The sequence below is a fragment of the Hibiscus syriacus genome, unplaced genomic scaffold (genome assembly GCF_006381635.1).
Source record: "Hibiscus syriacus cultivar Baekdansim isolate YM2019G1 unplaced genomic scaffold, ASM638163v2 tig00111648_pilon, whole genome shotgun sequence".
Taxonomy (NCBI): Eukaryota; Viridiplantae; Streptophyta; class Magnoliopsida; order Malvales; family Malvaceae; genus Hibiscus; species Hibiscus syriacus.
In genome coordinates this window covers 1,988,737-2,004,318 of record NW_024063145.1, presented here as the reverse complement: position 1 = coordinate 2,004,318, position 15,582 = coordinate 1,988,737, and the positions used below count along the sequence as shown (strand labels likewise).

General features: G+C 35.4%; 1 protein-coding gene across 1 annotated transcript; it reads left to right on the top strand.

Moving 5' to 3' along the window:
- The first annotated feature begins 3,376 nt into the window (after positions 1–3,376).
- On the top strand, positions 3,377–9,631 carry LOC120166890 (long chain acyl-CoA synthetase 4-like). Its single transcript, XM_039176067.1, has 19 exons — positions 3,377–3,543; positions 3,955–4,018; positions 4,141–4,230; positions 4,373–4,429; positions 4,582–4,630; positions 4,861–4,937; positions 5,171–5,210; positions 5,686–5,780; positions 6,284–6,451; positions 6,603–6,713; positions 6,789–6,876; positions 7,182–7,248; positions 7,746–7,821; positions 7,956–8,073; positions 8,184–8,429; positions 8,524–8,663; positions 8,941–9,123; positions 9,208–9,327; positions 9,441–9,631. The coding sequence occupies exons 1-19, from the start codon at positions 3,392–3,394 to the stop codon at positions 9,486–9,488; spliced, it is 1,989 nt and encodes a 662-aa protein (XP_039031998.1). The 5' UTR covers positions 3,377–3,391; the 3' UTR covers positions 9,489–9,631.
- Positions 9,632–15,582: the final 5,951 nt, after the last annotated feature.

Genomic DNA, 15,582 nt, shown 5'->3' with positions numbered 1-15,582 from the left:
TGTTTTCATTAAAATTAATATTTTTTAAAATAAAAATATGTTTTGGGTTCCCAAGCACACCCTAACCAAATGTTGGTGGTGACTCCTCGAATCACTTTTTAGTATTAATAGATCATTAAATTATTCGAGACGAGATCTTTAAAAATCAACTTTCAAAACTTAAATTTGTTTTTGTTGTGTATTTTTAAGAAAAGATCATTTCGACAACCATTGTGCATAAAAATGATCAGAATAATGTGGTCTAATGAACTAGCAGATAAAAAAAGAAATATAAAACCTTGCATAACATTCTAGATGAGAGATTGAGTGATGTAATGTTGAGTTGATTGTGCTGGTGGTGCTCCAGTAGCTGAGTCATCTTACTTGCCTTTGTGTGACATTGATTGATGTGTGTGGCTTATGAACACCTACTTATGCATGTGTGATTGCATTAGTGTCTATCGTTGAATATCCATGATGCTTGACTTGACTACTATTGTGACATCATGCCAAAGCTATATTGAGCGAAAATTATATCGAGGTTATGTTGAGATCGAATTCCCTTCCATGATCTATACCCGATGGCTATGTTGAGACCGAGAGATCATTTGTATTGATTGGTGAGAATTTTACCGAGGTATGTGTGATATCGGGTTCCCCTATTTATGATTAGTACCTGACAACTATAGTGACACCGGGTGCTATCATTATGTTTATGTGATGATTGTGTATTACATATGATGATGAATGAATTGTATGATATTGAGATTGAAGACCCAATATACGTTCATGGTTAGACCCTTAGTAGTGAACTAAGGGAAGTATGAGACTCATACTAATTTGATAAAACTGAAGAACCTTAAGCATGCAACACTGGATAATGATCATGCATATACTTACTGCTTATTATCATATCTACTAGCATGCTTATGTTTATGAGATTTATAATGCTACTATAGATTAGCGATTATAGTCCTGAGCTTTGTAAGCTCATCATTTAAATATTTTTGTTCGCAGGTTAGTAGTTTGAGTTGTTTGAGGAGCACGATCGCAACAAGATTTTCAACATTCTTTTAGAGTATTGTAATATTATTTTAATGGACATGTGAATTCATAGGTCCCTTATTACTGTATTCGAATTTATAAACTCTAGGATATATATTATTTTGATTTAAAATATGTGTCATGAAGCTCCGATTTATGTATTTTTATAACTTAATGGACATCTATTTTGATAAAAATATCATGTTTAAAATGAAAATGAAAAATGTTTTAAATTTTAGTGGTTGTCTTGACAACCCAATGTAACACTTTAAGCTTATACATGTTTAGGGTGTTACGATCTTCCATCAGAGTTCCTCGTTTTTTCTCTTTATTTTATTTCTTTGACAAGTGAGTTAATTTATTAATTTCTTGAGCTATATAAAAAAATAAAATTAGGGTCACTAAACTCTAAATTAATCAAATAAAAGTGCTCGTCTAATAATTTGGAGAAGCTTCTGTGAGTGACCTTGTACGTGACCATACCAGATGATAGTTTTTCTCTTATTATTGGCACATGATTCAGCAAATTCTATGCTTAGATTTTACTTTATGTTACCAAGAAAGAAAGAAAACCTCAAGGATAAGTTAATTTTATTTTAAAAAGTAGGCCATAATATTTTAAATTAAAATATTAATTATTATAAAATATAAAAAAGTTATGTTAAATTAAAAACCGAAGCAAGTACAAACACATAATTTTATGTTAGAAGATAAACTTATAAAATTTTAGAGGGAAACAAACTTATAAATTTTAGGAGAGGCAAAAACATATTATCAATAAAAGATACATAATACAAATCTAAAATATAAAAGAATTTGAAAATATCATGAAGACGACTACCCCATCCGTTCCCACTCGATCCATCCCAAAACCAAATTAACTCGGTTAACTAAATGTGTAAGTAAGAATATAAAGTTTCTTTTAATGCAAGCAAATTAATGACTGTTTTATTTTTTATTTTAATTTAAAAATATCATCTCGATTCATAAATATTATTTAAAAAAATAATTTTACATTAAAATTGAATAGACTTATTATATTAATTTTATATAACTAAAAGTTATTAAATTAATGTTCAATGAAAGTTAATACAAATACAAAAAAAATGGCTTTAATAAAAATAAATTTAAAATTTTATGACCGCAAATCCAATTCTTCCTATTAATTTCGTTTTATTCGACTCTTCCAACCTTCCCTCCTCTACAAGTCAAAAGTAGTTTTAAAAGCAATAAATAAATTAAATGCATTTATTATTTATAAAATATAAAATATTTTAATAAAAGAAATTTACATCTATTTAAATACAAAGACAATTATTGTTTGAAAACACAAAAAATAAATAAATATTACCCTATCACCATAAAAGAACATTAAAAAAATACAAATATCATTATTTCTTACAATTTAAAGATAGAAAATCTAAAGAATTTAGATATTATATTTTAAAAATAGTGTTTATAATTTTAATTTGATGACAATACTAAAACATAATAAAACTTAAATGTACTTCAACTTTTTTTTATATATATATTTTAGTAGGTTTAGTTATTTCAAAAATGGATACAGTACGCAAATAGTCCTTTGACTATTTAAAAATTACAAAATGATCTCTCGACTATAGAGGGTTGCTTTATTGAGTCTCTCAACTATTAAAAGTTGTAAAATGGTCACCCGACTGTTTATTATGTTCCAAACTTGTCATTTTCCATTTAAAAAATTAACGATCGTCTGAGTTAGACGTTAACATACTGACTGAGTTATGATAGTCGTTTGAGATTATGAGATCAGATTTTATCATATCCCAATCAACATATTAATGTACATCTCATATAACCGTTAATTTTTTAACGGAAAAGAACGAGTTTGGAACATAATGAATAATCAGTGACTATTTTGTAACTTTTAAAAGTTGAGGGACTCAACAAAATAACTCCCTATAATCAGAGGACTATTTTAATTTTAATAGTTAAATGACTTAAAAAAATCTTATAATCAGGGGACCATTTGTATACTTTATGCTATAAATTAATAGTTTGTGTAAAATCTGATTTGAATTAATACATTAATATATAGATACTAGTGAATAATTTTAAAAAATATAGTTAAATAAAAATAATAATAAATTTCAACGTGCCGAAGACTTTGCTTTATAAAGTATTACAATACAAATACATGTCCGAACCTAAAAAGAAAATAATAAAAGTAATAATAAAAGGAAAACAGCGTTCTTCCACAGCCGCCTATTTATTAGGAGCTATATTATTTTTCTCAAAGAAATTCCTTCTCCACAGATCCCTCCATATGTACAGAGAGTTGTAAGATCACAAAAGCTGCACGGTGCGTTCGATCTGAACATTTTTTTATCAAATGGCTGCAAAAAATTACTTAATAAAGGTAGAGGAAGGGAAAGCGGCCAGCGACGGACAGCCGTCGATAGGCCCTGTTTATCGGAGTATTTTTGCCAAGGATGGATTCCCTGCTCCGATTCCTGGAATGGAAAGTTGCTGGGACATTTTCCGGTTAGTTTTTAGACTTTTAGCCTCTTGCTTGACTGCTAAGAAAATAATGAAACTACGAGAGAAGGTTTGACTTTTTTTTAAAGATTTCAAATGACTTTCGAATTCGTTGCTATTTTTTAAAATATTTTACTCTCTTTTTCTTTTGAAGTTCAGTAAAATTTTTAGTTTGTTGGCTTATTTATTTTGATTTCGCGCTGGAGTGGCGATGAGATCGAGGAACGTCGTTTTAAGGATCATATGAGAATTATTTTAAGATCGAAGCGCCTAATATATGGAACTTTTGAATTTTAACGGTTACACAAGAGTATGGGGGTTGATTGGACTTGTTAACTAACTGCAAGTGCTTATTATGCTACGGTAAAGAGTAATTTTTGATCGAGGATAATGATTCCCATTTCATTCTCTTTGCAGTATGTCAGTTGAAAAATATCCTAACAACCCTATGCTTGGTCGCCGGCAGATTGTGGATGGGAAAGTATGGTTGCTGCTGCAGACTTCTTTTCCTTTTTCTTTTTGAGTTTCTGTTATTTTTGCTTTCTGTTCTAGTGCTTCCTTCGACTTTTATTTCATGTCTAAATTGCTGTGCTTTTACTGCAGCCTGGAAAATACGTATGGCAAACTTACAAAGAAGTTTATGACATAGTAATAAAAGTCGGGAATTCCCTTCGTAGTTGTGGTGTTAAGGAGGTAATGCTCTGACTTTTTTGCTTTTTAATTGTAAAATTATTTGTCAAGATTTTATAACAAAAAAACATATTTCTGGGATCAATATCCACACCACAATTGACGTGTATTTTGAAAATTTTAATCCTTTAATTCCTTGTTACAGGGACAAAAATGCGGTATTTATGGTGCCAATTGCCCAGAGTGGATAATAAGCATGGAGGTATGATCATTTCTTGCATGTTTCATCTGCTTTGCAGAGTTGACATCTCCGGTGTCTTAGATGTCACTATAACTTGTTTCTGTTTAGCATACGTTTTTCTACCAAAATGCTTGTTGCCCAAAATGTTTACTAACGCTGCAACATTGATACAGGCCTGCAATGGTCATGGACTTTATTGTGTTCCTTTGTATGACACACTAGGTATTTCTTCTTGAGAACCAACAGAAGCACGCTTTCAAATCTTTATAAATCACTACTTTTCAGTTTTCGCGGACACCGATCTTATGTGTATTATGGAGGCTTCCCATTTTTGAGTATCATAATAGTCTGTTATTTAGAACATCTTTAAACCCTTTAACTTATTTGACCATTTCAATGCGTCTGCTAAAGTTTATGAATGTTTGATTTGATCCTTTGTTGTATATTTATAGGTGCTGGTGCTGTGGAGTTTATCATATGCCATGCAGAAGTTTCTATAGCTTTTGTAGAGGAAAAGAAGATTAATGAGGTATGCATATTTACACCTATATTTGAAATCCTAGTATTGATTGTGGTAACAATTTCAGAAGATGTTTCTAGATCTCTGCAAAAATAAGAATCTACAAAATAGGTCAACTGTTTTTATCATCAGCATTTGCTTCTATGCATGCTACTTAGTTTTCCATGGTTTTGATTTGGGAATCTGTAACTCTACAGTTTTTTTTTTGGTTTCTCATGTAAGGTTTTTCTTTTCCCTTTCAGCTGTTTAAAACATTTCCAGCCTCAAGAGAATACTTGAAATGTAAGTCATCTTACTTATTTATTGGGTAAACTACATTCAAAAACTTGGAAAATGGCCGCGAAATTTTATATTCGATTTTCATTTTGGTGACATGTTTCACCGTGTGATTGGTCTAATGGTTAGATGAAAATAAAAGAATGGTGTTAATGCTGGGATTCAAACCCAAGTAATCGCTGCACCAACTTGAGAAATTTATTTACTTGACAATGTTTATATTTTAGGTTGAAACTGAAACCGAAAAATTTTAGGCTAAGCTAGAGTTCAAGTACTTGAAACACTTCTAAATCATGAAATTGAAAAATATTAAGTGGGATGTTTTGTCGGAAGACCTGGGTGACCAAAATGAAAAATTTTGATTGTTGGATGACCGACCATGTAATTTACCCTTATTTATTTTTGGTTTGGGGTGGAGGCAGGGGTTTTATTCATATGTAGTGTGTTACAAATAATTTATGTGCATATGTTCGCTATGCAGCCATTGTCAGCTTTGGGAAAGTTACACCTGAGCAGAAGGCAGAAGCTGAGAAGCATGACTTGGCTATATATTCTTGGGAGGAATTTTTGCAGTTGGTAGGCTATTTGCTTATGCTCTTGAATTTATCCTAAAAAAAATTTATTCTGCTGAACTTGTGTTTAGTATAACAAAATGCTATCCTGTTAGTTATTAGTTCAGATAAAGGCATATAGATGTAAAAATCATGTTTTGCAGTGCTTAATATGAGCTAAGGATTCAGTACTTTTCCATGCTCGAGTCTATGCCTTTCGTCCTTAGGCTCTGGGAGTAATGTGTTGTACATTACTGAAATGTAGACTGGCAAGTGCAATGACCCGTCCACTTGATAATTTTAGAATGTTGACTTTGTAAATATATGAGTTGACATTTTCCATATTTTCATTGTGATTGAGCATTCTCAAGCGATTGTTATGTAGATTGTTGCATAACCGTGTCTCATGCATTTTTTGATATTTGTTTCATATTTTTATTTAATGTTTATTTCCCAATACTGGATCGGGATTTTAGCTCATAGGTTACTGTTGATTCCGATTTAAGTTCTGATGCCTGTTTCTTGCAGGGAGAAAATAAAACATTTGATCTTCCGGTGAAGAAGAAAACTGATATCTGCACAATAATGTATACTAGTGGAACAACCGGCGACCCAAAGGGAGTCCTAATTTCAAATGAAAGTATCGTTACTCTTATAGCAGGGGTGAAGCGCCTGCTAGGGAGTGTAAATGAACAGGTGATATTTTCATTTGATTTTTTGATTCGAATACAAACCATTTCACCAGTCACTTCGTTTGACCTGCGTTATCTTTTCCCCTCTAAATTTTGTCATGGTTTTTCTCTTCCTTGCTTTATCTCATTTTTTTTGTTTCTTGTGAAATTTACAGTTGACCACGAAGGATGTATATATTTCTTATCTTCCTCTGGCGCATATCTTTGACCGAGTGATTGAGGAAGCATTTATTTCACATGGTGCTTCAATAGGATTTTGGCGTGGGGTAAGCACGTTTAGTTGGTACCATTTCAATAAGAACTTATTCAAATTAGCAATTGCTTAATTGTTTCATCTTCAGGACGTGAAACTGTTGGTCGAAGATATTGGGGAGCTAAAGCCAAGTATCTTCTGTGCTGTTCCTCGTGTGTTAGATAGAATCTATTCTGGTAAACTTTCTTACATTCTTGAATATTCAGAGGGGATTGGTTCCTGGCATTTTTCTTTGCACATACAAAGGTATTCGGGCTTAGGCAATGCCATTTTTGGGTTGTTTTTGAAGGTTACAGTCGGCAACTTGGAATACATACTAGCTGGAAAACTTATTTTTCTTTTAGTATTTATTTAAAGAAATGAAGTAAACTAGATTGATTCACTTTTATATCAAACATAAGAAATTTATATTCAGTTTTCTTTTGAAAGACTTCAGTGCATTTTCAGCTGTGAGACTGTCATAACCTTCTTACATTATCAGGTTTAATACAGAAGATTTCTGGGGGCGGCTTATTGAAAAAGAAGATGTTTGATTTGGCATTCTCATAGTAAGTTACTTTCATATATTCAGTTTCTTATGAGAAGTGGTTCATTTTATCTGCTAACCGGCAATAAATATTGATTGCAAATAGGGTTAAATTGTTTTATAACCAGGCATACTCACCAGTACACAGAACAAAGGATATTAGGGCCCAGGGAAGACTAATCGGTTTTCTCAGTCATTTCAATTAAAATAAATAAATAAATGACCAACCTAATCGAATAATTTTAACATGTCAGTTAAGTTGGCTTTGTGCCGACTTTTGCTCACCTCCATTTGGAAGCTCTCTCAACTAACAAGCTACAGGGATGAGACCATCTTTGTCCTTGTAACAAAACTTGAATTGTCTCAAATACCTATGGGTTTATGAGCTTTTAAATCAGTTGTGGTCCAATTGCATGCTGTGCTTGTGTTTCTTGTTACTGTGTTTGGTAGAGTTGCTTGATATGGATTACCGTTAGCTTTGATCTTACTAATATCTGAGATCTATGATAACACCTGCAGCAAATACTATAACATGAAGAAGGGCCGCAAACATGGAGAAGCATCTCCAATTTGTGACAAAATTGTCTTCAGTAAGGTGATGAAAGTCTCATTGGTACATAATATGATCAAGGCTCCTTTCATATTGGTCAAAAGCTAATTAAAACGCATTTACAGCAACACAAATCCTGTTGACTACTAAATCTCATGTTGAGTTGTAATTTTTGTCAGGTAAAGCAAGGATTGGGAGGGAATGTGCGGCTTATTCTATCCGGTGCAGCACCTCTTTCTGCTCATGTGGAAGAGTTCCTGCGAGTTGTGGCATGTTGTCATGTTCTGCAGGGATACGGTATAGTTGAAGTCAGCCTTTGTGCTTGTGATAAATTCCTTTTCCTTTACCAGCTGTGCACACTTGCTGCAACATGAACATTTATCAATATTGTATCGACCTGAATGTAGGTCTGACGGAGAGTTGCGGGGGGAGTTTTGTCTCTTTACCTAATGAATTATCAATGCTTGGTACCGTGGGGCCTCCGGTACCAAACGTAGATATATGCCTGGAATCTGTTCCCGAAATGAATTATGACGCCCTTTCTAGCACATCACGAGGGGAAGTTTGTATCAGGGGAAAAACATTATTCTCAGGATACTACAAACGTGAAGACCTCACCGCTGAAGTATTGGTAGATGGATGGCTCCACACAGGTCTTCTAGTTTGTCTCTTTTTAAGGTTTTATCTTCTATGCATCATTAGCTTTTATCATCTATGCGTTAACATCCTTAATTCTTCGTGCATTAGGGGATATTGGTGAGTGGCAACCAAACGGAAGCATGAAAATTATTGATCGGAAGAAGAACATTTTTAAGCTTTCACAAGGGGAGTATGTAGCGGTTGAGAACCTGGAGAATATATATGGTCAAGTGTCAGCCATTGATTCGGTACGTTTCTTGTGCTCTCTCTCTGATACATTACCATGCGTTGCTCGTCTCTTTGTTATGTAGCCGTTAATGGGATGGGGTTGAATGTAAAATTGACACTGAAAATGATGGGCAGTTGACATTTTCTTTCCTATGTCATCTTGTGATTGCATGATGTTGGAGTTAAATGTAAAATGGTCATTGAAATAAGCTGTAGTTTATATTGGATTTGTATTTTACCTGTTGGAGATCGGGATTCTTTTTAAACTCGGCCGTTTCTCGTCTTCATTGATTTCAGATATGGATTTACGGAAACAGCTTTGAGTCGTCCCTCGTGGCAGTCGTGAACCCCAACAAGGAGGCACTCGAAAGCTGGGCTGCTAACAATAATGTAAGTGGTGACTTCGAGTCAATCTGCCAAAACCCCAAGGCCAAAGAGTTCATACTTGGGGAGCTCGCAAAGACTGGCAAAGAGAAAAAGGTTTGTTATGAATGGTTTTCACCCCCTTTTCACCTACAAAAACGAATATAGAAATTCGACCTTAATGCTATAATCTTTATGCAGCTGAAAGGTTTTGAATTTATAAAAGCTGTTCATCTCGACCCGACACCCTTCGACATGGAACGCGACCTTCTCACTCCAACATATAAGAAGAAGAGGCCTCAACTGCTTAAATATTATCAGGTTAGCTTTTTGTCCCTTCCCCCTCTTTGCTGTCTCGGTTTTCCTTTGCGTACGTGCGTATGTGCATGCACGAGTACATGCTGGATCGCTGATTAAAAACTGATTGGGTGCAGAGTGTTATCAATGACATGTACAAGAGTGCAAACCAGCCAAAAGCTTGAGAAAAATGCTTATGGAGTTCTAAACGTTTGGTTCTGTGATTTAATTAGATCATATGGATTTAACCTTTTATATTCTTTTGTTAGTTTCGACTGTACATGTTGATGTTGGAAACTTGTTTATCTAAAACCAAATTTGCCTTTCATACAACTCAGGTAATAGCGTTACTTGTTCCTTTAATCTTGTTCAAATTTACCAAATTTGATAACATCCTGTGAGCATTCGATCGAGTCATTCGAATTTTGTTCACTCCTAATCTTCTTGCAAATTTTGGCTTACGGTTTTCGTAATCATTATAAATGAAACGGATCCTAAAAGCCTTATTCAATTAACATGTGATTAGACTTGAATGATAATTTTAATATTAGGAGAAATTACAAAATCATCAATCAACTACAACGATTAATTTTGGTAGTGCATTTTAATTTAGGGTAAATTACACGTTTAGTATATAAATTATTATTTTTGTTTAATTTTGGTATTTAAATTTTATTTTACTTCAAAATCATGCTTAACGTTTAGTTTAGATTTTATTTCGGTCTCTCATTGTTAAAAACCAATTCCCTAAATCGCTAAACTTAGATTCTCACCCAAACCCCTAATTTTTAAACTATTCCTGTCACCAATCTCCCATCCTTCTGTCGTCGGACTTCTACTATCGATCATCTCCTTACCATCACTCAAATCTTATAAATCCCCAACTTTAATTAAGAAATTAGGTTTTAGAGATTTGAGTATTCTTAATAAAAAAAATAGGACCTTTTAAAAAATATGAATTTTATTTTTAAAATTTAAAGAAAATTAAAAAAAAATTAAATTATATATCAAACACGGATTGATTGACTTATTTTTAATGAATTTGCATTAAAATCAGGTTCTTCAGACGTTGCCAAATATTTCCCACTCTATACGGTGCTTTGTCTCATGGTGTTGGCGGTGCTTGTACCATGCATCTCAAGCATGAAGCAATACATTCATAAACGGCGCCGCACCAACACTGAAATCTTCTATGCCTCATCGATCCGACAACCGACAAAAGGTTTGGACCAACGAGCGGTTGAGATGTATCTGACGATGGTGGTCGCTGAAAACCTAGAATTTCCAAACCCTAATGACGCCATATTCTACATCTGCCTGTTTGAATACCAAGCTAAAGACACTTTAAAGATTATACCCTTTTGCATGCATTATTTTCATGCTAATTGTATATATGAGTGGCTTAAACGTAATGCTACATGTCCTTTGTGTCGTGAGTAAGAAACATTTTTTTTACTGAAGTAAAAATGTTATTCACTCAAAGAAGCAAAACTTTGCTACATTGTTACTGTTCTAATAAATAAGTGGAAGTCGGACGGTATTACTCTTTTCGAATAAGATGAAAAAAAAAACTAAAGACAGACTCGTTTCTAAGATTTCAATGATATAGGAGATATTTCAATGTCTACTGGTAAATAGATGGAGGAAATTCTCTCTGAAATTTGCTCCATTGCGTCATCTTTTAAATCTCCTTGCTCCAACTTCCTTATAAAAATTGGAGATTTCTATGGTCATCAAAACCATTCTCGTGGCGGTTTGATGCATGATCGAATTATATTTTTTGCTTTTTATCGTTCCCAATCAGATCGATGGGCTAGGTTTCATTTTATTATTTTCTTTCTAGTTTTCTCAAGGGCGCCGTATTCTTCAGGTTGTGGCAGATCTACTCCTTCGATTCATTCGGTGGTACGTTGGATCCATGCTGTTCAACGGATTCTAATATCGGTAGCTTCTTACCAATATTTTCTTCTAGCCGTTGTGGCGTTTCATGCTTTGGTTTACGGGATTTCCATGGTAATGACCAATTCGACTACTCCTTCAATCTGGTTTTCGATTTGTCATACATCTCTGTGGGGACGAATCCACGACGTTCCAGGTCAGCTTTCTCATTTTCCCTGGGTTTTGTTTTTATGCTGGCAAATCCATATTATAAACGAATATGATAGTTCCTTCCTCCATCTGTGGTATAGTTTTGACCGGATAGTTGACTGTTACATTGCTAGGTTTTGTTTCTTACTTATGCACAATCCATGTCATGTGTTTAGTTGCCTGATCTCTTTTCGGTTACTTTTCTACTTCGAGTATGGGTGGTTGCTCTTTGTCAATTTCTCCTGGTTTACTGTTTTCAGACATGAGTAGATCTTCTTGAGTTTTATTAACATCTATTGGACATTGTAAACTAGAATTTGTTCGTCTGGTTTTTTAAACCAGAATGATCATCTCAATGGCCATCATCATTCTTCTATGGATGTTTGGATGCACGGCGCCATTTATTGACTTGTTTTGGTTACTGCAAAGCTATGTTTTTCAATCAGTCCAGATGGTTTTTTCTGTGGTTGCTTCAAAATGGATTATATGATCACTTGGTGCTTCTTCTATGATGGTTCTGGTTCGACATACCTACGAGGATTTGCTTCTTCATTCCTCTGCTGGACTGATATTGGACCTAGAATTTGGTTCTCTTGTTACATGCTTCTTTCAGAGATTAAGGATTTAGTTGTCCGGTGTGGATGCATAATCTGGTAGGGACGCTATATCACAGTGGCCACTGGTTGTCCGGTGTTACTAGGTGGCACGTGGGTCTCAAGTTTTTTGCTTGTACTATTTCGATCAAGTCCCATGTTTTAGGGATGTTGTGGTTTTCTATTGGTACACGCTTCTTTTTGAGAATGGACTCCTTGGGCACCACGCAGCTGTTCTCAGTTTGACGCTGGCTCTATCCGATATGCACGGAGCTATTTGGATATATTTGTTATTGCGATTTTCGGGGGAAGTGTGTTTAGAATACTTACGCCGCTTGCTTTGGACTTTAAGCATATTAAGTTATTATTCACGTTGTAATTCCCATGCATGGGTTATTCAATATGATTTACAGGTCTTACAATGGCTCAACGATTGGCCCTCCATGGTGATCACATATAAACAATATGATACCTTCACTTTGAAGGAGCACTGCCTATCCGTACAGTTTGCATGTATTGCTTCTTATTGATTATTCTATCGGGATGACGAACATTAATTATATTATTACTTTGGAGGACTATGCTCCGGGATGTATGGTCACTCAGTTACATAATATTACATTAAATGAATGTTACAATATTAATATTTGGTGGATCGGTTCACTTATTTATCTACAATCGATTATTACGAGACGTCGTCTAAGATCATTACAATTTATATTCAACTTTTTGATTTTTATTAATACATGCATTTACGGATTCATGCATCTCGTTATGAGATTGTTTCTTTCAATAGGCCAATTGAATATTCGATTATTTTTTATGGCCTACGTTCCACAACGTTCCTTTTGGTTAAGTGGCTTCCCCTGCATACAGCAGCTGGTAATTTATAAACAAATTTGCATTCTTAGTTACGCATCCTATGTCTATTCCTGGTCTAAACAAGTCATCCAATCTTGGATCATACAAGGGGACCCACGATTCCAATTTAAAGCGGTTACACGGCATTCCAATGTAGAGTGGCTGTCTTGAAGTCAATGTAACTTCTTATTTATTTTAAACCAATTTTGTTGTTGCATGCGACTTATCATTCCCTATATTCTTGGAGATCCAAATTGGACGCAACTATATATCACCGGGATAGCTAGCTTTGGCTTTCTACTTCCATCATATTGGCTTATTATTGCTGCACTATACTCTAGTATTTAATTTGTTCAGTGGCGTGCTTCTTTCTTCTTATCTTGTTTCTATCTTGTTTGACTTCATGGCCATGGAAGAGTCTATTATGCAACAAATGGAGGATCTCTCCTTCACTGCAACCGAAACTGATGCTATTTTTGATCAAGAGGAACTTGAGATAGATGGAGTCATTGAAGGCGGTCACTATCTAATTGGTAAGATTATCTATAAACGAGCTATTGATGGTGGTGCCCTATGTCGTACTTTTCGAGCAGTTTGGGGTACCCAGAAGGTTGATGAACTCTTAGACCTTGGTGATCACTTCTTTCGTATTAAGTTTACTTTTGCATAGATCATGACTATGAGTTTGAACCGGAGTCCTTGGACTTTTAATGGTGATTTATTTGCTTTGGCCCCTTTTGTTGCTGACAAGGGTCTTGAGGAGTATGATTTTGATAGCATGTCAATTTGGATTCGAGTTTTTAATCTCCCTCTTGGGTCCATGACCAAATCTATGGGTCTAACTTTGGGGAATGGCATTGGTACGGCTATTGTTGACATGAGAGTAGCCGGGGGAAACCATTGTACTTTCCTTTTAATTTTTGTGGCTATTGATATAACGAAGCCACTGAGGCGCTGTGTAGTGTTGGGGAATTCAAAAGGAGGCAAGCCACGGGTATGTCCACTAAAATACGAGCGTCTTCCTAACTTTTGCAATTTATGTTGCATTATTGGCCATAAGATGCAGACTTGCAGATAGAAAGCTGGTGATCAATCATCTAAACTCCCTTATGGAGATTGGTTAAAGGTGGTGACACAAAACCTCAGCCAATGCCCCGTTCAATAAGGGCTATCGAGTACGCTGCCACGGCTGGAACTCGACTGCATCGCATACTCAATCTGTGGCAGAGGACGTGACCGGTGTGCAGGGTACGGCTGCTCAGCTGAGGCTACCCATGTGGGCGATGAGGATAGCAACACTTCGGAAGAGTTGATGGATATTATCAGAGAACCGGAATCTGAGTCAGTTGTGAATGATGCATTTTTTGCAGCAATCTGTCTCGGTGGAACAGTGTGCTGCTGAAGCTGGTTCATTGTCACTAGACGATCTGGACACTGCTGCTGCAGAAGCTTCTGCGCACGCCCTAGCTGATTCGTTCCTGGTCGACACTCCTCCTGCTGCTGCAATGGCGGCTGATGCTGCTATGGACGGGCAACATGTTACCGAACTACCTGCTGTTTTCGCACTACCTATGGTAGCACCGATTGCACAAACGGTGCTTCCTATCGCTAGAGCACTAGACTCCGATGGACAAAAGGTGTTATCTAAAGCACCTAAGAAACAAATTTCTGTTGCACGAAAATTATTTGAATCGCAGGAGATCATTGGGACATATTCTAAGAAGGATGCGGCTGGAATTGCTACTCTAGGAGCTACACATAGCACTGATGGTAATGATGATTATGGGGGAAAATCCTCCAAGCATCAATTACAAGGAAAGTATGAAGTAACTCGAAAAGATCAAAGGTGTCTTCTACTTCTGATAATGGACTTGGGGCACCTGGTAAACTAAAAAAGATATCGATGGAGGTTATGGAACAGCCCCTCCGGACACCATGAAACTCCTATGTTGAAACTGTCGTGGTTTGGTTAATGCTGCGACAGTTCATTCCCTCAGACGATTTCATTTTTATTTTTAAGTGAAACTAGATTAAGATAGAAAAAAGAGACACTGTTCGTCACAAATTAAGAATGGAAGGTTGTTTTACTGTTGATAGTTTAGATAATTGTACTTGACTTATGCTTTTCTGGATGAATAATATTTCAGTTCAAGTTTTATCTTACTCATCGTATCACATTGATACTATAATCTAGTCAGGAAATTCTCGTTTCTGTTTCACTGGTATTTATAGTCATGCCAATGCCAATTTAAAAAGAGAAACTTGGAACTTAATTGATAATCTTGGACAATCCTCTCAATTACCTTGGTTAATGGGGGCGACTTTAATGAAGTGTTATATGACTCTGAAAAACAAGGGGGTCGCTGTAAGTATAGGGTCCATCTTGATGAGTTTCGGGATGTTTTAGATCGAAATGGTTTAATTGATTGTCGACCCCTTAAGGGATGGTTCACATGGACTTGTGGAAACCCAAACACGCCGATCATTGCAGAACGCCTTGACCTTTTTGTTGCTACTAAGGATTGGCTTTCTATGTATGATAGTTTTCGTATTGTCTCAGAATTTACTAATCGTTCCGATCATTGCTATCTTTTGTTGGAAATAAATTGGAATCCCCAGAACTTATCTCTTAATACACAGACTGACTACTTCCATTTTGAGGATTGTTGGGCTAACGAACCAGCATGTATGGAGAAGGTAGCAGTGGCATGGCAACATACCCATGGCAATGCGCTGG